At 48.6% G+C, this 20,675-nt stretch overlaps 7 protein-coding genes across 7 annotated transcripts; 5 read left to right on the top strand and 2 right to left on the bottom strand.

The window, feature by feature from the left end:
- Positions 1–970: 970 nt before the first annotated feature.
- EDB93DRAFT_1310497 (uncharacterized protein) lies at positions 971–3,428 on the bottom strand (the record flags this gene model as incomplete). Its single annotated transcript, XM_041454812.1, has 7 exons — positions 971–1,493; positions 1,547–1,903; positions 1,951–2,141; positions 2,192–2,428; positions 2,477–2,615; positions 2,662–2,780; positions 2,834–3,428. The coding sequence occupies 7 exons, from the start codon at positions 3,426–3,428 to the stop codon at positions 1,440–1,442; spliced, it is 1,692 nt and encodes a 563-aa protein (XP_041310888.1). The 3' UTR covers positions 971–1,439.
- Positions 3,429–4,516: 1,088 nt separating this feature from the next.
- Positions 4,517–5,407, top strand: EDB93DRAFT_1247253 (uncharacterized protein; the record flags this gene model as incomplete). The annotated part of the gene is made up of 2 exons (XM_041452565.1): positions 4,517–5,270; positions 5,322–5,407. The coding sequence occupies 2 exons, from the start codon at positions 4,517–4,519 to the stop codon at positions 5,405–5,407; spliced, it is 840 nt and encodes a 279-aa protein (XP_041310887.1).
- Positions 5,408–5,673: 266 nt separating this feature from the next.
- Positions 5,674–6,874, top strand: EDB93DRAFT_919286 (uncharacterized protein). Its single transcript, XM_041457945.1, has 5 exons — positions 5,674–5,836; positions 5,889–6,097; positions 6,219–6,346; positions 6,398–6,490; positions 6,616–6,874. Exons 2-5 carry the CDS (start codon positions 5,992–5,994, stop codon positions 6,790–6,792), a joined length of 504 nt encoding a protein of 167 aa, XP_041310886.1. The 5' UTR covers positions 5,674–5,836; positions 5,889–5,991; the 3' UTR covers positions 6,793–6,874.
- A 700-nt stretch (positions 6,875–7,574) lies between these two features.
- Positions 7,575–9,196, top strand: EDB93DRAFT_1238862 (uncharacterized protein; the record flags this gene model as incomplete). The annotated part of the gene is made up of 9 exons (XM_041451573.1): positions 7,575–7,587; positions 7,715–7,866; positions 7,917–7,987; positions 8,042–8,081; positions 8,134–8,208; positions 8,266–8,479; positions 8,527–8,634; positions 8,692–9,052; positions 9,109–9,196. The coding sequence occupies 9 exons, from the start codon at positions 7,575–7,577 to the stop codon at positions 9,194–9,196; spliced, it is 1,122 nt and encodes a 373-aa protein (XP_041310885.1).
- Positions 9,197–9,846: 650 nt separating this feature from the next.
- On the top strand, positions 9,847–14,977 carry EDB93DRAFT_1127280 (uncharacterized protein). The gene is made up of 6 exons (XM_041448783.1): positions 9,847–9,951; positions 10,002–10,093; positions 10,152–11,056; positions 11,106–13,709; positions 13,761–14,039; positions 14,089–14,977. Exons 1-6 carry the CDS (start codon positions 9,876–9,878, stop codon positions 14,816–14,818), a joined length of 4,686 nt encoding a protein of 1,561 aa, XP_041310884.1. The 5' UTR covers positions 9,847–9,875; the 3' UTR covers positions 14,819–14,977.
- A 46-nt stretch (positions 14,978–15,023) lies between these two features.
- Positions 15,024–19,601, top strand: EDB93DRAFT_918975 (lethal giant larvae like, C-terminal-domain-containing protein). Its single transcript, XM_041457943.1, has 17 exons — positions 15,024–15,385; positions 15,454–15,579; positions 15,632–15,713; positions 15,776–15,806; positions 15,861–16,009; positions 16,065–16,129; positions 16,177–16,199; positions 16,264–16,341; positions 16,393–17,334; positions 17,387–17,801; positions 17,853–18,020; positions 18,068–18,442; positions 18,502–18,607; positions 18,661–18,914; positions 18,968–19,118; positions 19,176–19,245; positions 19,307–19,601. Exons 1-17 carry the CDS (start codon positions 15,238–15,240, stop codon positions 19,355–19,357), a joined length of 3,234 nt encoding a protein of 1,077 aa, XP_041310883.1. The 5' UTR covers positions 15,024–15,237; the 3' UTR covers positions 19,358–19,601.
- On the bottom strand, positions 19,237–20,489 carry EDB93DRAFT_919046 (uncharacterized protein). Its single transcript, XM_041457944.1, has 3 exons — positions 20,355–20,489; positions 19,909–20,300; positions 19,237–19,845 (listed from the first exon to the last, which is right to left on the bottom strand). The coding sequence occupies exons 1-3, from the start codon at positions 20,386–20,388 to the stop codon at positions 19,525–19,527; spliced, it is 747 nt and encodes a 248-aa protein (XP_041310882.1). The 5' UTR covers positions 20,389–20,489; the 3' UTR covers positions 19,237–19,524.
- Positions 20,490–20,675: the final 186 nt, after the last annotated feature.

Below are 20,675 nucleotides of genomic sequence, written 5' to 3'. Positions count from 1 at the left end.
ATCTGATGAGGTGAGCATCTGGGTCAGAGAACAGGAAGGAAATATATGTGGCTTTACACCCGAGTACACGTATCAAGGTGCGACGATCACGTTGGTAATCTGAGAAGGCGGTCAGAAAGTGGTCACTCTGTCTTGTAGGACAATGTGGGCAGTGCGGGCCATAATCCGGTGAGTCGCTTATGATAAAGGAGGTCCTGCAGAAGCTTGAGATCTACTTGGTGCACGCGATTGTGCCGTGGGGATTCACGTTAGAGACGTTCCCATCGCACACATGTTAGCTTGCGTTGGACTCCTTTGGGTGCTGAATTATAGGGTTTCATGCCGGAGATATATGATCAGCTTGATGGTTGGGCTGTTGTTCTGTCTGCTCTCCGCTCCAAAATTCGCATGCTTATCTAGCCCCTTGTTCCCATGTGCGTCTGAAAAGACTCTGAATGACCTGGTAACTATCAAACAGTTGCCGCGAATGCGTTGAACGTTAACTGCGCATACAGAAGTGAACAGCCTCTACAGTGATTATTCAGTGGATATCTCCTGTACAACATTCCACTGGCCGCCATTAGTGAAGAATTTGTTACAAGTAAGCCATGCGCAACAATGATGTATGTGTTTGACGGACTTGCCAGTGAGCGGGACGGCGGGACACTTGACTGACAAACACCTGACATACAAGTTAGAAATACAGGCGGTCTACCTATTCCCTTCGGGTGGTAGCACACAGTGAGTGCAAGTTACTGTACTATCCCTCACGGTCTATTCATGAGTGCCCGCCCTTTCGTGAGCCACGCTGTTTCGCAGGGACTTAGCACCATCACCGCATGATCAACCGTCATTTTTCCACGCCAAAAAGTGACTCACGAAACGGTGGGCACAATTAGACCGTACTAGTAGGGGATAGCAGGCTCCTTCCCACCTCCGCTTCAAGTGTAGGGGATGTTCATCATTGCAAGGATTGTCAGGTTTTCAAACTCCGCTCGCCCTAGCGTTCCCGCATGTGTCCCGCCCACCAGCTGCTGGGAGGCGGGCTCAGTGCCTGCATTTTGATAACCGGGATTCCGCCCGACGCGTGATCAAGATCACGTGACTCCATGCAAGTTTGGTTGATTGCTGGATCCGGAGAGCGCACTCAAGACTCAAGAGTCTCAGATACGCGCAACAATTGCTCGGCACATTGATTAAGATGTCAGTATTTCTTGTCTTACATCTCGAAGCGGTGAATTGACAACATATAAGTATCTTATAACAGTATACTGTAACAAAAATAGTGAGAAATATTGGGAATGCATACATTGCAGAGAACGTATCTGCCCCGACTCTACCGATAGTACTCTGCAATAAACGAGTTGAACAGCTATAGGAAGCGACAAGTAAATGCCGGCACACAGGAGAGACGGCACCCGAGACAATGATGATTTTCTACCAGGTGGAATTCACTTTATTCAAGCAAACCGCACTTTCTCACCCGGTCGACCTTCTGACAGGAGTACGACAGCCTGAATGCAGTGGACGCTCAGTACGTGGAGTCATAACTGCTGAAAGTACGCACATATTTCCCGCTGATCTTCCAGCCTGGTTCTTCCTTGTCTAACCGCTCTGCTATGGCGTCCCCATCGTCTCCTAGCCCAACAACAACGTCGCTTTTGATTGTCCGCAGACTGCAAATCTTTGGAGCTCCAGCAGCGCTGGCCATCGGTCCAATGGAAATTTCGAATGGAATGCTAGCTGGCGCAGCACAATCATAGGTCAACTTCCTGTGGTTCAGGTCGCCTTTGAAGTAGACGAGATCTGAGCGAGACAGGTGGAGGAAGAGATCTGGTGCCTCGCTGTGAAGGTCCCAGAACGTATATCCAGTGCACCAGAAAGGATGTTGCTCATATTGCCATATGCCATCTTTCTCGTATTGCTATCAAATGTGTGAGCAAAACTTCATGCGCCGACAGACTACCCTACCTTCCAGCGGGTCCCAAGTCTCCGTAGCGATTCTCGCTCAACCTCAGAGGCTTTCGGGAACAAATGACCGTATACCATGGTGTTCAGTAACCAGTCCCAGTCTTTCCGCGTCACATCAGACACGAACCACGGATAACGCTTGCCATGGAACCGAATCTGCTTTGCCAGACCAGTCTGTATGAGGAAATCGGCTGGTGAAGATTAGTCTATCTCTCCACCAAGCGTTGCTTCTTGAACTCACCGTACACGAAATCGCAATACAATTCAAACCCGGCGTTATCCAACACGAAGTCAATTCGTCCACCAGTCTTTTCGCGGAGGACCTTGACAGTCTCCCAAAGCTGGTTAAGATGGTTTCCAAGAATATTCTTTTCGGTGGAAGCAAGGTGGTCTCCTCCGGTTGACTGGAGAGATTTGATCTGTTCTTCCGTCATGTTGATCAAAAGTGAGAGGTCAGTCGAGTTGCCCCACAGACACACTTGCATACCATGTTAGCAGGGCGAACTGGGAAAACTCTTATCATTACCTTGAGTCAACTCCAAAAACATGAGTCTCTCGTTTTCTGCTTTCTCTTTGTCTGACATATTGTCTGACTGCTTAAAGGGCTCAGCAAAGCGCATAGACAACTCAAAGACAGCATCTGTGGATCTTGAAAAAGTGTCACACTAGAAGCGCTGTCAGATTGGAAAGTCAATCAAGTCTGATTCATACCTTTTGACGGTAGAAAACATCATAGTCTTTCCAGTACTTGCTCACACTGAAGCACTCATGCAGACGACGGTATTTGTAGGCTTCGGCAAACAACCAAGGTGCATTCATGAAATCCTTGCCTAGAATGTAGATTGTCAGCCAAGATGGGTGGCACATACGGCGAACATCATACCCTGGAAATACTTTGCAATTTCCTTATTCCACAGGGCCACATCACCTTCACCGTCGTCGATGATTGGTCTAAGCTTAGCATTTCCACTGAGGTCGGCCATCAGGGTGTCCATTCTCTCCAAACATTCTACAAGATCAACAATCTTATCTTCGGCATACTGCTCATTTAGAGTTCGCGACGCATCGTCTATAGCTTTTCCAAGGATAGTCGGTAAGCGAACGCCCATAGTTGCATGTGCAAAGGAGTACTCGTGGTAGCCACGGTAGGCCGGCCATGGCGGGTTGTTTGGGTCAACCTGGGAGAAGATACCACGATGCTCATCAGATGGACTCCTTGGGTGACAACTCATGTTTTTACCGACCCGTGAGGGTGTGCGCGGCCACGGAGCCTTGATATCTTTCTTGCTTGGCAAGTGGCCGAGATGAAGAGTGACGCGGGAGGGTGCACTGTAAGTAGCGGGAGAGCCATTTGCTTGGACGATGGCGGTATCACTTTTAGCAATATTCTGGATTCCGTTGGTTGGTGGTGACATCTCAGCCATAGATGGATGATTGACTGGAAGAGCGAGCATAGGAGGGAAATAATCAGCGTTCATTTCGAGGAACAGTGAAAGCTTGAAGGTGGTAGAAATGGGGTTTGTGAATGAAGAAAGAACGAAGGGACAACCTTTATATGACGCTCCGCCGACTAACTGTTATCTTTTTTTTTTGAATGGTGGTAGCGCCAAGAACATGTCGCTACTCGGTGGCGCACGGTTGTATTCGACGATATACCTTGAATTTTTGAGTGTTTTTCTCAAAGAGGAAAGTTGCGGAACGACGTCATAGCTTTGATTTCGCCACTGGCCCCATCAGCTGGCCCCATCAAATCAACGCATTCTCTTCTATCCGCGCACCTCTGCCTCGTCTGACCCGCGGCGCACTCTGTTGTAATTTCATCGACGGTCTTCCACTATTATCTGAAAGGTCAACGATTGGCAACAACGGCGTTTAGTCCGCATGACCCTACAGATCAGCCTATAACTCGAACCTGCGCTTAATCATCATGACGTCGTCGTCTCTCTGAGCTGAGGAGCTTGACTCGGAAATGGCCGAAACCTTAACACCGTGGATTCAATCTTAAATCATCGGGACAGCTACGGCACGCAACTTGATGAAGAGAAACAATATTTGCAAGAAAGGAGGTTATTACGTAATGTAGAAGTTTGACCCAAATCGGAGCCTTTGGCCCCGGGAAAGCACCTCCTTTGGGAAGTTGATCCCGAAGCTATCCCGTGACCGGTATGACTTCAACAACGTTTCTACATTCGGCACATAACTTTCATGCGCTCGCTCAACAGTTGATTCTTGGACGCCGTTACTTGTCTCGCTCATAGACACCCCAAATTTCGCAAACTTGGCATTGGAACTTCATCTCAATACTAATCTCGTGATACCGACTAGCATCATTACGAGTTGCAGACCCATCGATGTAATGCTGCTGCAACGTGTTTTGCATTCGAATCAGGCTCGCACATTACACTACCCAGACATGTGTCTCCCTTGCTCCCGGTCAGCAAGTTGCTTCCATTGATCATTACGCCTCACACTCTATCCTCTGAGTTTATCGCTGTTGATTACTACTGCCGCCGTTCACCACATCGAGCTCTCATCTATCTTATATAGCTCAGTAAGGCATTTCGAAATGCCCCAACAAATTCATTGGACCTCATTTGGTATCCCATATGTGGTGGAGTTCAACAACGTATCGTTCGCGCCTCGTAGAACGGCGTCTCCTTCAGAAGATATACTCGCGAGCTTTCCTCCACCAGAGAATCCAGCTTCTGTCTCGGAGCAATCTCTGGCATACTCATGCCCATCGGCCGCAAGCTCGACCTCTTCTTTTTGTCATATCTCGAAGTGTATGTTAGAATCCCCACTACAGACCCGCTCATCTATTTCGCGCCTTGCATCCTTATCTCGTTCGGCGCCTGGTATGCGGTCGGCATCTTCATTCTTCAAGCGGAAACAGCAGAAATCTCATCCAAGCACACGCAAACCTTGCACGACAAGCCAAAATGCATTCAGCAACCCAATCGACACGTGGTGCAGTATACCTGCCCACGTTCCGAAACCCCTTCCCCCTGTGCCTCAGCAAGAACCTGAAGGCATCCATGTGGACGGGCTCCACATACAATTTGCCACGCCCCCATATGATCCACGTGCATCATCCCGAAGTCGACTAGTGCGTCTGCAAAAGACGATTACCAGCGCAGTTGTCGAGGCAGGCATGGATACTCCCTCCTCACTTGAGGAGCAGACGGATGTCTCGACGAACGGCGTTCCTGATTATCGTAGCCGCGATACACTGTTCCGTGGGACATATGGACAGGTCATGGTCGCTCTGAAAGCAGCGGGCCTTGTTGCGACGCCATGTATGGAGGGCGAATTTGCAGGTGGTGCGCAATCACGCCAAACAATCATTTTTCTTCTGTCTCATTTATCATTAGCTACGCGTCTGGGCGCGCTTTTTGTTGCACATAGATCCTCAGAGGATAGGAATGTGCAGCTAAGAAAGCTGACACTATGGGGCTGACTGCCGGTCAGAATGCAACCCCTAAACATGCGCTATTTATGCCTCTCGCACAGTGTTAATTCTACCATCGAGGACTATCTTTGTACTGGGTAGCAAGGCAAAGTCCTTTTCGGAAATCCCACACTGACGATTCAAGTTCGTTCGTTCAAATATGGATTGTCCGTTCATCGCATACACTTTTATTTATACCCCAAGGAGCACCCATACTCCGAGTTCAGAAGCCAGGGTTATCGTCGCTACTTTATCTCCATTATCGACATCCACTACAGAAGTCATGTCTTCTGCTTCCAATTCTCACGTGCTTCTAGTCACCCTCAGAGCAAGGGTGACCAGACTTCCCTTCGCTCACCTTGCTCTTTTGATATCACGATCATCGCGAGAGATATGCCTTGGGATTAGGGATCTGAAGCCTGGGCAAGTACATTCGCTGTGTGTTCCTTTGAACATTCTTGAAGTGAGTGCTTACATCAATCTTATCTAGGGTGCGAATTGGTCTCCAATGCCATTGGGTGCCACAGACAAGTGTGTGCGAAGATAGGAGCAGACAACCTTGTTATGCGAGGTTTACGGAGTAGTGATAGGCTATGGGAATTATACCATCGGGAGTCAAGTTGATCTTGATTGCACGTATCACATGGCTGATACTTAGGGGTCATATAGATTGCCCTCTGAGGTGTTTTCAGAGACCTTGTGCGCGATGTACGTCTTTTTTTTTTGCTCGCCGTTCTTTAGACACCAAGATAAATTATAGTTCAGCTTGTCTGATTTTCAAAATCCTGCACCATATAAATTGGAAATGCTTATGATATAGTCTGCGTTAACCCATTGGAATATCTAGCATGGCTTCGATCATTGCTCGAGTCTCGCAGTGTTACTATTCTGCCGTCGATACGCAAGGAGTTTGGAAAATCGAGTTGTCGGTTAACACAACATCTCTGGGTGAGCACTCACCGGTTGTCCTCCGATAGTCGTTGACGGCCGGATTTAAAGGTCCACGCCGTCTCGCTGATCGGAGTAGAAGATAGTGCTCTTTTTCCTATCAGGGGACAATCTATTATAGTCGAAAGAAATGGCCTTGATAGAGTCAGTCTTGATATCATCCTGAGATTCCTGACTTGCAGTTGGGCCTTTGAGACATGTGACATCTATCATTTGCCCTGGAATGATCAAAGTGAATGCTGCGCTTCTAATTCGAACCTATCAAATAGGGTCATCTCCCTGGATATGTCGGTTTCAAAAGGATGTTCGAGCGATGCTCCGCGCTGGAGCCATGTCTAAAAGAAGGGAAGAAGGTTCTGAAGCACTCTGTCGGCCTTAGGCCTGACAAGGAGAGCGGTCCATGTGTGGAAATTAGACGGATATCGCTTCCTCCCAGACAAAGCTAGTGCCATATGTGTTCGAATATGCAGAAGAAGGGCAACAGGAGATACCGGCGGTTATTCGTGCATATGGAATCAGGTGAGATCACTATGGACCAAGATTTGTACGAGATCTGACTTTAGTCCCAGAGCTAGAGGCTACCAAAGATCCGAGGTTCTATCTTTACCGAAGGAGAACATGTATGACTCAGGCAGACTGCTAAGCACAATTTTGGTACTACATTTTTATCTGGACCTGTCGGAGTTCAAGTTAACACAATACTAGCCTGAGTCATCTACTAGCAGTAAGTTAGTAACTGCTACTAAGCTACTGTTACTCTTCATAAATCCCTCAGCTTCAATCTGAGCTGGGCCAATAAGATCACTGTGCCAGAGATCATGCGAAACGCATCTCCCATATCATACCACCCTAAGGATATCAATGTGATCCGGACGCACCGACGCCAGCTGCCTTGCTAACGCCGTTGTATCTTGGCCTCGGACTAATGATAGCAGCTGCGTTCCTGAGGGTCTTAGTCACGACAGAAGTCTTACCTTTACTGAGAGCCGAAAGTGCACATTGGGGTAAGTAAATACCAAGGATCCAGATTTCGCGCGGCTGCCTCTCGCTTATACGCTGGCAGTAACTCTTGCTCCAACTAGGTTGCAACTTGAACGTTCCTAGTAGCAGTGAATTGCGGTTGAAGTCAGGCTGATCACAGTGACAGTAAAGTTAAATGACCGCTTATCATGAGTACTTCCGGCCCGTCGAGACCGAGAAAAGGATAGAAACTTCCAACGGATGCCCGATGGCCAATGAAAGTATATAGGCTGTGTATACTGCCAGGCGCCGTTGTGATCATGTGTCCGAGTCAGATGCTAACTTGAAATGTCAGCGCTTCAGTACTGATTACTATACTACTATCAACGATGTCTTCCACGAAGGCAGAGCAGTCTCTCGTTGTCCTTGGAGCAGGTGTACTTGGGCTAACGATTGCGTACCTCGCTGCCTTGGACAGCGATGTCTCGTTTAATATCACGGTCATCGCTAGGGAACTACCTGAAGACATGGATTCTCAAGCTTGGGCTAGTCCATACGCTGTATGTTTTATTTAGTGTCATAAGTCTACCAGCTTCTAGAGGACAATCAGGGCGCTAATTGGTCTCCAATGGAACTTGGAGGCAGAGATAAACGAGTGAAGAAGTGGGAGGAGAAGACTTTGTACGTGCGATCTTTTACTGTAAGATGTGGTATGTTAGCTGATCCTCAATCAAGTAACAAGTTATGGGACATGATCCCAACAGGGTTGGTTAAGGTTAGTCTAAACCTTTCCAGTCGTCCTTGGTCGTGAGTAAGGAGCAACCCAGCGTTTACCTACGAGGTTTTATACTGCGCAAGGGCAAGACATTTCAGACTTGTGGTGGAAAGACCTTGTGCAAAATGTATGTAGTTTATTTCATGACTGTGGACACCGGGATTGAAACACACCGTGGGGGCAGATCAGGATGCTTGCACCCTCTGATGTCCCTGAGCCATTTAAAGCTGGAGTCGCATTCGACACGGTTTCAGTTAATCCAGTCGAATATCTTCCGTGGCTCCAATCCGAGCTGATCTCCCGCGGAGTTACCTTTGAACGCAGATATGTGAGGAAATTGGACGAGTTGAAGAGCCTGGTGGGGACTGATGGTATTCTGGTGAACGCGTCTTCGCTTGGTAAGGGTTTTTTTTTTCAGAGTCACTCTCGTAATATAGGCCCAAAGGTTCGAGATCAATTATCGGAGTGGAAGACACAACACTATACCCCATTCGCGGACAAACGATCCTCGTACATGCGCCAGGTCTGCAGGAGTGTTTGATTGTCGAGTTAGGTGCGTATTTGGAACGAGCAGTGGGAACCAGCTCCTCATTAAAGCCCTGCGATCCAGAGACTGGCTCGGAGGAGCCTACATACATCATTCCCCGTCCTGGAAAAGGTCAACCCGACACCGCAATCCTCGGTGGGACATTCCAGCCCAGGAACTGGGACACCTCTTTAGATATGCAGACTGCGAGAGGAATATTTGATCGCTGTGCCGCATTGGCTCCTTGTTTGCGGAGTGCCGAATCGACAATCCTAAAACATAACGTTGGTTTAAGACCTGGAAGAGAAGAAGGACCGCGAGTCGAGCTCGAGCGAATCGCGCTGCCCTTGCACAGCACGTATGACCTTATTTTGCGGAATGGGGGTCCCACAAGTGAACGTGATCATGAACAATCCATACTCGTTATACATGCCTATGGTTTTGGGTAAGCCATTCTATAGAAAGTTTGAATGCGATTTCCTAATAACGCACCTTCACAAGACCGGCAGGTTTCCAGAGGTCCTGGGGTGCAGCCGAAGAAGTACTGGAATTGATGAAAGCTCAAGTTTCTTTGAAACATAACATCTAGATTTCCGGTAGTGGGTTTTGTAGTGTCACATTTCCGCGCCCCCTATGAAATTTGTTCTGCAAGTCAACTTTCCTATTGAGGCCACATCATGTTTCTATTAACCATTCAGTTGGATTGCAGTCGACGTGCGCTCTGGCTGGGGTTTATAGAATAGAATTATTTGAGATTTTCATCCGAGATTGTCTTTCCGTTGGCACTAGATATATCGAACATTGAATTATCAAGGGTCGTAGAGATTCATCCTGACCACTTTGGACGAGCAATGATACGACGAGGAGTGTCAATTGTGTGATGGTAAACTGGTTCATCGTCCATCAGGTAGTGGTATCCCCTAGCCAAATCTATCGAAGGAAGATAATCATTAGGAAAATAGAACTTGAAGGTACATACTTTCGCAAATGTGCAAGTTGTGAAGGGCACAAACTTGCGCACCGAAGCACCATGACATGTTGTACTAAATAGCCTAGATGCTGTTCTGAGTAGCACAACAAAATAAGTCGGACGAATGCACAGTTAGAACAGAGGCAACAGATGGCGGAAACATGAAAGTTGTGCGAAGTGCTAATTGCTAAAACACGATCACGTGATACGACGCGTCGGTCTATTGAACTGTGTTTGGTTTCTGTGCTGGCGTGGTACTGCCACTAGAGTGCTTTCGTAGCGTTCAACCACAATAGTCATGTCCCTCAAGGACATTGGAAAGTACGATGTATCTGAAGAAGCGCAAGCTCTCAAAGATAAATTAGCAAGCCAAGGTACGTCCTTAGTATCTAATCTAACAATCTTTCCTTGACTTGCTGCTCAGACACTGAGAATGCAGGCCTGCGAAGCCGCCTAATGAAGAGAGAGGCCGAGCTAGAGGAGATAAAGGTATCGTTAAATGAAACATTGTACAAGGTCATTTTGACTTCTGTCTACTCGATCATCCAAGTCCACTTACTTTCTAGCTCAACAGCTCAGCGCCGAGGCTGACCGTGCTCTCAGGCTTGAAAGTGATCTCGCACGGCGCTCAGAAGAACTCAAGACCGAGAAAGTGGCTTCCAGGAATGGGGAAACTACACTTCTTTCTGCGCAGGATAGACTGAAAGCTGAAGAACGAGCAGTACGAGAGCTCGAGGCAACACTCGACACCATGTCTTGTCAATCTGAGTCACTCAGGACTCAGAATTCCAAACTGGAGACAGAGAAGCGAAATATGGAGTCTCGCGTGCGTGAGCTAGAGAGGATGTTGGAAAATACAAAACCCCAGCCAACAGCTAGTTCTCGATTGCCGCAGCGAAGTGGGAGGCCTCGGTCTTCATCTGTGTCTAGTTTCAGATCACCGGCATTGGAACAAGAGCTCAACGATATGAAGGTTCTCCTAGCAGATAAAGAGAAGACCTTGCGCGACATGGAAATGAAACTCACTCGAGCTCAGGATGATCTTGTCAAGACGCAAAATACGCAATTTTCTGTGGAGAAGACTATGCAGGCCCGTATCGCGGAACTCGCATCAGCAATAGAAGACAAGGATGAAGAGCTGGAGGTGCTGAAATCAGGTCAGGGCGCGGGGAACGCGATGGAGAGGGAGGAAGAGTTGTTGAAGAGGATTGACGAAGATGAAGTGAAGATGAAGACATTGGAGAGTCTCTTACGCGAGAAGCAGAGTGGACCCACGCAGGCGGCGTATGATAAGCTGCAAAGAAAGCTACGTGCTGAGTCAGAGAAGCTCGCCTGCTCAGAGAAGAGAGCGCGAGACCTCATGGAGGAGAAAAAGGAAGCACAAGACACATGTACCAATATACGTCAGGAGCTAGACAGAACGGATCGGCTGCTCCAGGACAGCAAGGAGCGTATTAGAGCTCTGACGGTCATTGAGAGGTATGCTATGCTTGGCCAACAGCCCGACAGATTGTTGACATTGAGCTAGCGGATTAAAACAAGAGCTTATGGACCTCCGGAGCAATGAAGAGTCAACGCGACGTTCGTCCGCCATCGATCAGGATCATATGGATATCGATGTTGAAGACATCCGATCCAACTTCGACGGCAGCTTCTTATACCCAAATTGCTCTACTCCGTTGCCTCCGACGAGGACCAATGGTTCTGATCACCCTGGTGAAGCAGCGCTGGCCAATTACATTGAAACATTGCTCAGCGCTGTAGACAGAATACGAAGCGAGCGAGATGACCTACGACGCACCCTCGAATTCTCTCAGACCGAGGCTCGAATCACACTGCAGACTTTGGAGAAGCGCATCCACACGCTCACCAAGGAGGCGAATGAGGCCTCAGTCCACAATCAGCAGAGCAAGCGTCTTGTCCTTTGCATCACAGCCCTGGGCGTTGTTGTGAATCATCTACGCAGTCGCCTGCATGCTGCCGAGCAAAATCAAGTCCTTGAGCACTCCAAATTAGTCACAGAACGAGATGCCACGTTACGAGACCTTCAAAGCAAGTTCGAGGCCTCGTGCCAGCAGTTGGCTGTATCGGAAGAGTCGCGTAACCACCTGCTCCTACTGGTCACAACGCTGGAAGCCAAAGTCCAATCTCTGACTGCCGAAGTACAGGCAGCGGAGTCATCTCACGAGGATACCCGAGATGCGCTCCAGCAAGCAGAGGAACAACTAGCTGACTTTACAAGAGCATACCAGAACCTCGAATCCGAACGTAATTCACTCAGCCTCCAAGTCACGAATCTCCAAACAGACTTGGAGGCTGCGCATGAAGAATTAACAAGCGCTCATAACCGCTATAGCGCTCTTCAAGCGCAACAGTTATCAACTATGTCAACAACTGGGGTAGCTCACGCGCTTCGTGAACAGATACAGGAACTTGAAGGTCGTGTCAACCGCCGCACGGAGCAGATCGGTGTTCACCAACATGACATTCGCCGCCTAGAGACCAACCTCAAACTCCAGGAGGAACGGATTTCCGAGATGATGTCGGAGCTGGAGACGATGTCGGCGCAGAAGGAGGCAATGGTCGAAGACTGTGCAGAAGCTAGAGATGCTCGCGACCAAGCTATCGGCAACCTCGAGGCAGCAGAGCTCGAGATGGAAAAGTTGCAGGAGGAGAACGACAATCTCAAAGTCGCCCAGGGTGATGAGCTATCCTCTATGGTAGCCATCGTCGCCAAAGCGATGTCGAATGCTCGCCGTGCCCAAAGCATGGTTGACCAGCACCTCGCCAACGAACCGCAGGTGTTATCCAAGATAGCTGTCCTTGAGGCCCATAACTCGAAGCTCTCTGAAGATATAAGAGTGCTTGCTGGCGAGAAAGAAGTGCTTATTCGAGACTTGGCAGAGAGCGTCGCATCACTGAGTTGTCTTGAAACCCTCCGGACTGAAGAACATACCAAAATGGATCAGCTGGTGGTCTCACTCGCGACTGTGCGCGAGGAACTGAGCAACAGTGACTGCAAATTGGAAAAGTCATGTCAAGACGTTGCAGCGTTACAAGCCCAACTTTCATCTTTCCGCTGCGCACTCGAAGACAAAGCCGCCACTTTAGAAGTTCGCGATGAAAGGTTGGCCATACTTGAGCAAAAACTCGCCGAGATATCCAATGAGTCAGCCGCTGCTTCGACTCGTCGCATTTCAGAATATGAAGAACAGCTGCAGTCATTACACGACGAACTTGATGAGCTCCACACCCGCCATCAGATCACTTGCGAATCCTTGGCTAGAGCTCAGGACGACCTTCAAGAACGCATCCAGGCAACGCAAGCTGGCGAGAGTGACACCGAGCTACAGGATTTGCATGCTGTCGAGGTCGGTGACTTGCAAGAGCGCCTTGAACACACGAGCCAAGAGCTTTCACAAGCTACACAGCGTTTGCAAAGTGCCGACCTTCGCTTTGCAGAAGTGCAGCAATGCAATCAAGAATTGAAGGACCACATTGCAGCTCTCACGGATGATGCCCAGAGAAGAGCCGTGACGGAGGATTCTCTACGTGTCACACATGTTGAAGAACTTGACATTCTACAGAAGACGCTTTCCAACACCCAGAACGATCTCGCTGCTGCCAACGAGGAATGCCAGCATCTTGCGAGCCTCGTGGAACAGTCAGCTAGCGAACTCAAACTAGCAAAGCAAGCCCACATCGACGCTCTGCGACAAGCAGAGGAAGAGCTTCGCGAATTGCAGGACGATCGGGTGGAGAAAGTTGGAGTTCTCGAAGCCAATGAAAGAGATCTTCAAAACTTCCGTATTAGTCTTGACGAACGATCCCGGGAGCTGGATTTACTGCGCACACAATTACAGAATGAAATTGCCAGTCGCAAGCAAGATCAAGCAGCCTTCAATGACCAGCTCTCTTCTCATGCAGATCGTCAAGCCAAATTTGATGCTCTTGAAGTAGAAATTCGACAAGCCAATGAAGCCACGCGCTGCCAACTGGAGCAGGCTGAAGCTGAGTTATCAAGTTTGCAGGCAGAGAAACAATCGCTGCAGGTAGAAACTACCAGCTTGGAAGCAGAAATTCAGCGCTCGATGTCGTTAACAAGATATTTGGAGCAACAAGTACGGGAGAGGTAAGTAGGCTCGCCGTTTTCACAGGCACACACTTGACAAACAATGAACAGTGAAATATCCAATTCCTCCCTCAAGGAGACCCTCGAACAGGTGCAGCTTCGACTGGCTCAGTCTGAAAAGGCAGGCAAAGCGGCTGAACTCAGCCTTGCACTTCAAACAACACAACATGAGAAGGCAATGACATCCCTCCGATGGGAGTTGGACGCGGTCCGTTCGGAACCAAAAGTTCATGACATCATCGCTGAATTGGAAGAGAAAACTCGCGAAATGGATCAGCTACTGCAAAGCAAGTGTGCTGAAATTGAAGACTATGACGATCGGATATTGGAGCAAGTGAATTCACTTGCAGTTCCCTCACCTAGGCTAACATCATGATAGAGCTTTGAAGGCGAACAAAAAATTGTCAACGAAAGTGGAATCTCTGACACGCAAGGTGCAGAACCTCCAAAGCAAACTTGCTTCTGCCAAAGAGTCTGGGCAAACCCCACCGGCCAGCCTCGCTGCACCGTCTGTGCAAACAGTGCCGCCGCCGCCGCCCATTGTCCCTCTTGTGCCTCCAGTGCCTGTAATCACAGATACTAAACCAATCCTGGGGCGAGATCGAACCGTCTCAAACACCCTAGCAGTATCGGGATCACAAACACCAGAGAGGAAACCTATGCAGTCAGGTATGACGCAAACTGGAGAAACACCTGAAGAGGAGGTACCGATATCTGCAGGAAAGAAGAGGCGTGCACCAGAACATGATGACAGGGACTCTGTTCCACCCGAGGGCCGTTATACAAGTGACTCAGATATGCAGGTAGCCACTACGCCACGTCTCCGGAGAACATTACACCCAAGCCGATCCGGATTTACGCCAAAACGCTCTGCCAGAATCGTAACTAGTGTGCCTTCACCAGGAAGACGAGCCACGACTACTATCTCAGACGTGACGAACAGTCCTCGGTCCACGTCTGACCCTCAAACCTCTAGACATTCGTCTAAACGGACCTGGTTGGGGAAGATCAGAGGTGGAGTGCCGCAATCCAATAATCCAGGTGGCAGAGTTGTATCCTCGCGAGTGAATGTGTTTGAGAAGATGCCAGATATTCCGCGATCGTCATGACGGACTCCCTCTGTTCCCTAGCGTTGTAGCATCTACCTTTGCCTACTTGTGTATTTCTAGTTAGTATCCCTACATTGCATTGAAGAGTGGTCCGAGTCACAAGCACTCTAGCCAAGCGCTATTATGTTTATTCATCTCCTTTCGCACCGACTGATGCAACTCGGAGGAACATGAACCTTGTGCACCCGGGCCGGCCCGGGAAACTTGAAGTAGTAAGTGTTGCACTTGGAACTCCAACATCACCGTGACAGCAGACACTGCCGTCTAATACCATCTCTGGCCATCACCGCTGCACGGCCACTGCAGCCGCTGGCTAATCTTTGAGCAGGTTGATTGTGATATTCATGATCATAGTACAAGGCTAATTAACTCGGAGTGTCCCGACGCCGAGAAACTTGAAGACACCCCGGCAGACCGTCATGTTCAGAGAGAAACACGTTCTTGCAGATCTTTCGACTGGTCAAAGAGACCCTGATGATTGGGATATTGGCAGGCTGCGAACCGTTCAGTATTTCTTGGACACAAGAGTACTGACTTACGAACCCATATTAAGCCTTTTGGCTGTTGGTGAGTTCTCTCAACTTGAGTCATCTTTGGACTGTCCGACTCAGGCGCTACCTTCTTTTTGTTTCCAGGCACGGCAAGTGGCTTGATTTGCGTGATAGGCGGACCTGGAGTAGAAAGTTCGGTGCAGACACCAGAAGGTTCTCCCGTTAAGATCTTGCAGCTTGCCGCCTCCACGGACAAACTCCTCTCCGTCGGTAAGTCGCCCGCCAATGCGTCAACCTCTCTTAATTCTTGAAATTTCGTAAGACGAACGCGATCGACTTCATATTTGGAACTTAAAAGATTTGACCGAACCACCGAAGTCAACGAGATTTGACCATGCTATCAAGTGCGCAAGTGGCCAAATGCTATAACAATGACATCCGCTGACCCGCAGCGTCTGAACACAAGTGCTATTATGTTGTCACCTTCACATACTCATGTGGGTACTGAAACTCAAGAGTTTCTTGAACATTTCTAAGATTGCTCTTTCCAGGTCTTTCTTGCCCTGCAATCGGGGGAGATCAGAACATATGATCTTCTGTGTTTGAAGAAGTCACCCTATATCATCCCGAACTTGTGGAATATGTTTCAGACTAAGATCGCGAGCAGCGTGGTAGATCCCTTGCATGCATTGCCTGGCTGGTCTGTGCACAATACTGGCGTGTTGCCGTCGAGACTTGCTTATACTGGGCTTTAGCAACATACCTGTCGATTTAGTCGCACACCCGCGAGACCTTAACTTGATATTTGTGGCCTTCGGCGGTCAGTCATTTCTATGATCAAATACAAGTGCCTGAAAAAATATGTAGGGGGGATTGTACTGTACGATCTGGTGTGTATTTGAACTCATTGTCATTGTCGTACCTGCCAAGAGTAATTGTTCATTCCCTTTGCAGTCTTCACGCAACATTCTACGGGCGTACGAACTTGTAATCCCTGCAGGTGCACCAGGAGGTGGAGGATATCACCAATCTGTGAGTCGGAGCTTTCCGATCACAATTCATCATAGACTCATAATATCCAAGGAGGTGCTTACACATCGTCGGCCTTCCGTTACTTCTGTAGCTATTCATCCAGCTGGGCATTTCTTCGCAGTGGGTTATGCAGATGGTTGTGTCGCCTTTTGGGCAGTAGAAGACGAAGATCAGCCTCTGATGGTGCGAACATCCACAGAATTGGATGTTAATGTCATAAATGGAGGGGAGCTTGAAAAGTTTCTGCAAAGTGGGGGTCATCCAGAAGAAAAGGGGACTGATTTGTCAGAACGTCAGCCGATCTACAGGGTCGCTTGGTGTGGTTTCCCGAACTCCTTAGATCCTCGAGGAGGAGCAACTGCTCTCGTCTTTTTGGGAGGCGACAGAAGTAATGACCCTTGCCGGTTGACTGTACACACGATGCCCGCTTTCGACTCTCCGGAACCTCCTGCTCCATCTGGTTCCAAAACTGGGCTCCACGCATCTATCCGAAAGGCAATGCGGCTTTCGGTAATTCCGTTAGAAACAACCTATCACCTATCATCAGGGCCTATTTATGACTTCGTCGTCTTTCCGAAGTCTAATCCACATTTTTCTGGTTGCTGGGATCCTGCTGCCCTGCTTTTCCTTACTGCAGCCTCCCCTGATTCACGGATGGTTGAAGCTCGACAGTTCCTGCCTCCGAAAATAATGTCTCCACTGCCGGGAACAGATACCCGAGAAAACAGCGAACACGGCGATGTCATACATGATCTTTCCGCGACGCTTAAGAATACGGCACTTAGTGGAGAAGATCCACTACCAATGCATGTTCCTTCAAAATTATACAGTGGGCTTGGTGGGGTATTTTATGCACAGCTCTTGACTCTGCAACGAGGTATGCATGATGTACTTGTGGGACAACAGCCCGTGCTTGGTGGTGCAGATTTACCCATCGTTGGAGGGTCTGCGTGGATGGACGACAAAAGACTCAGTGAACTGAGGCTCTCCAGGGTACTGGATGATTGATTGCCCATAATTATCGATTATTAACAATGCGCTTCAGAGCCATCCGCGCCGAATCCTTATCACCTGTCATCGCGACTCAACTGTCCGTTTCCACGACGTCAGCCCTCAGCTTCTCATCAGCTCCAGTACATCTCCCCTTCAGAAGCATTACCCCTTCGCGATCCATGATCTCACTATAGATCTCAGTTGTCTACCACTTTCCAGTGCCCCAGAAGTCGCCACTGTTCAAGTAGCCCCCGAATCCTTGGAGTGTACCGTGCTACTAAAATCAGGCGAGCTCCTGGTATATCGATTAAACACAACTCAAGCCAGCCCTCCTGTTGAAATTGAAGGAAATACAGAGTTTCTCCTGCTGGGTAATGTCGCTTTACGACCAGGGACGAGGTACCATCCCTTCTTGATGCTGCCCCGTGGCAATGTTTCCTTGACGTGTTGCGCATTGTCGGACATAGGTATGATCTCCTTGGAACCTAGTGTTACGTGAGTTGCTTAACACAAAACAGGTTTCGTTGGTGTTGGTTATATCGATGGCTCTGTCGCAGTGATCGATATGCGTGGACCATCTCTCCTTAGACCGCGGCATCAGAAAAGGCAGTCTAAGCTTCTGGTCCGCAATCAAGATGCGGATCCTATTGTCTCTCTGACGTGGACCGTTTCTACTGTCAGCATGGGTATGCACTGATGTGCGCGATAAAGCTTTATCTGACCCCATGAATAGATCCACAGCTAGCTGTGCGGCTAATCGCCATCCACGAATCTGGCAACACGCAGGTCTTCAAGATCATCCGGGATCCCGAGTCTTCGCTGTATGATTTTGCACACGATGTTACCAGGGTTGAGGGCCTCCCAAATGTCCTGCAAGGCGGTTCATTTGTGATCGATTCGCAGAAAGGCACTACTTGGCGCGCCGATCGATCACGTTTTGCCTCTTCTCTCCAAACTAGAGATAATAATCTTGCACATTGCTTCTGGGTGGCAGCAAGTGCCAAGGGTGCTCGTTGTATGCTTGATATCTCAGGGGAGAGGATTTCCAAAGTAGAATGGAATAGCAAGAAAAATAAAGTTAGACACGTTCAGGTGGTTGAGAAGAATAGTGAGCCCAAATATTGACTTGGAATCTGACAATTAAACTAGTGCTAACAACAAAACCAGATTCTCATGTGCTCGTAGCATTTAATGACCAACCAGAGGCTATGATTTACTCTTTACCTTATCTTGAACATTTGCATACATTCTCTCTTGCAAAAGTATGCGAAAAGTACGTGCCCCTAAATTGCGTTTTGGCTGCGTTCTTGATTTTTTATTCGCCAGTGTCATATCTGTGGACGAAACGGGAGATTTCATTGCCTCGAGATGTCACGAGTCAGACGTACTTGAACAGATCATATTTGGCACACTTTTCAATACCCATCGTGTTTATGATCACCCAATTGTTGATCTGACAAGTTTACACCGCGAGATTCCCCCTTACCCGCAGCCAGTGTCCGTTGGTCCCCCTTCACTGCTGGGCTCGTGGTTCCGGTATGGGAAACCCATTATGATTGGAGAACAGCTCGATGCGCTACGTATGTTAACTCACTCGAACACCTTTGGTTGTTGATCTGGAGCGTCGATATAGTTGCCGGCCCCGACAGACCTATACCATCATCGGATCCTGTGCAAACATCACAAGATGCGACCGCTGGTTATGGATCCGGTGTCATGAAAACGATGGAGAACGCTCGCGATGGCGTTTATAACCGTCTAAACGATGCTCTTACCGAAAGGGGGTGCGTATATGATCGTCCGACCACTTCTTCGATGTTGGTGCTAAACGAGAACCTAAGGGAGATGTTAGGAAACATCGAGCAACGGATTGATTCCCTACAACAAGGAAGCAAAGATATGGTGGCGCAGGTGAATATTCGATCACTTTTCTGTCATACTAGTATTTGTCCGGGGTGCTAACCTCGATTAGGCTAAGAGACTCGCGGCTGAGCAGAGCGCTAGACGTTGGTTCGGCTTCTGAGTTGACCGACAAGATACACGTCATACTCGCCAATGACACTCGAAATTCCAAGCCCTCGATGTTCACCATTATGTATATATATCCGTGTACTATAGGAAACTCCAGCCATGTAATGATATGTGATGTAGGACATGATGTGTATGTAGTCTTATAAATGCTAGTGTTGTTCACTGCCAGTTTTCCGGAGTGCGCAATGCCTTGATCAACTCCCTCATTTTTGAATTTGGAAATAACTTTTCATCTGACCATCGGCCCTTAGCTGCTTCTACGGCGAAAAGGCCAAGGTCTTCAATTGGTGTATACATGGAGGGTAGGACGGTCTTTATAATGGGCGTCATGAGGCAATCCATAGCCCTTGCTGTTGGTGAACGAATGTTCTCTCGGTCTGATGGGTGATCTTTGGAAGGGAAGAAGTAAGCAGGTCGCATGACAGATGCTGTGATGTTGGAGGACGGAGGGAGATCAAAGAGAGCTTTTTCAGTCATACCCTAGATGCGGCGTGAGCATTCCAATGCTTGCGAGTACCGATGTATCAAGCAACAGGCGCATACCTTGATTCTCGCGAACTTGAGGTTGCTCTTGCCAGATGGATCTGCGCCCTCTCCTGAAACGAAAATAAATCTGAAAAGCTCTTTCGGTTTGTCCTTCGTCCCTGCTTCTTGCAGGGAGTTCACGAAGTGCATGGTGTAGTCGTATGTGATGCGTGTGTATTCCTCGTCTGACAGGCCTACTGAACTCTTTCCCAGCGCCCAAATGCAAGCGTCCTGCCCAGCCAGACGAGCAGGGAGATCGCTAGGGTAATCCAAGAAGTCATTCAGAACTATGACTTCTGTCTTGTCGTTTTCGGGGATGTCCATCCATGATGGGAGTGCTCTACGAGAGAGCACTATTATCTTCGTGATGGCTGTATCTAATACTGCTTGACGAAAGATCTGGATACCAGCTGACAGATAAGTAAGGATGGGCTTGGGACCTTCGGATAGAGATGGTAACATACCAGCACCAGTAACACCTGTTAAGACAAGTTTCATGATTGAAAGTGGTTAAAAGGTTGCTTTGAATAAATTGATGTAATACGTGGGTTTAAGTATCCGTTCAGGTAGTCGTAAGCGCTTACGCATCGGCAGAACGACATAGTGCGGGCTGACACAGCCAGCCGGCTAGACAGCAATGTCGCAAGGCTTAAGGGCATGTACACGCATCACGTGATAAGAGACCGTGCAAGCTTACGCGGACAAATGTAAGTATTGCCGGAGACTACGTGGCGACGGCAACATTAATCATATCCCACACGACGCCGAAGATGGCGTACGCGTCG

The sequence above is a fragment of the Suillus bovinus genome (genome assembly GCF_016758785.1).
Source record: "Suillus bovinus strain UH-Sbo-P2 chromosome Unknown EDB93scaffold_9, whole genome shotgun sequence".
NCBI classification, from domain to species: Eukaryota; Fungi; Basidiomycota; class Agaricomycetes; order Boletales; family Suillaceae; genus Suillus; species Suillus bovinus.
This window is presented reverse-complemented; position numbering and strand designations above follow the sequence as displayed.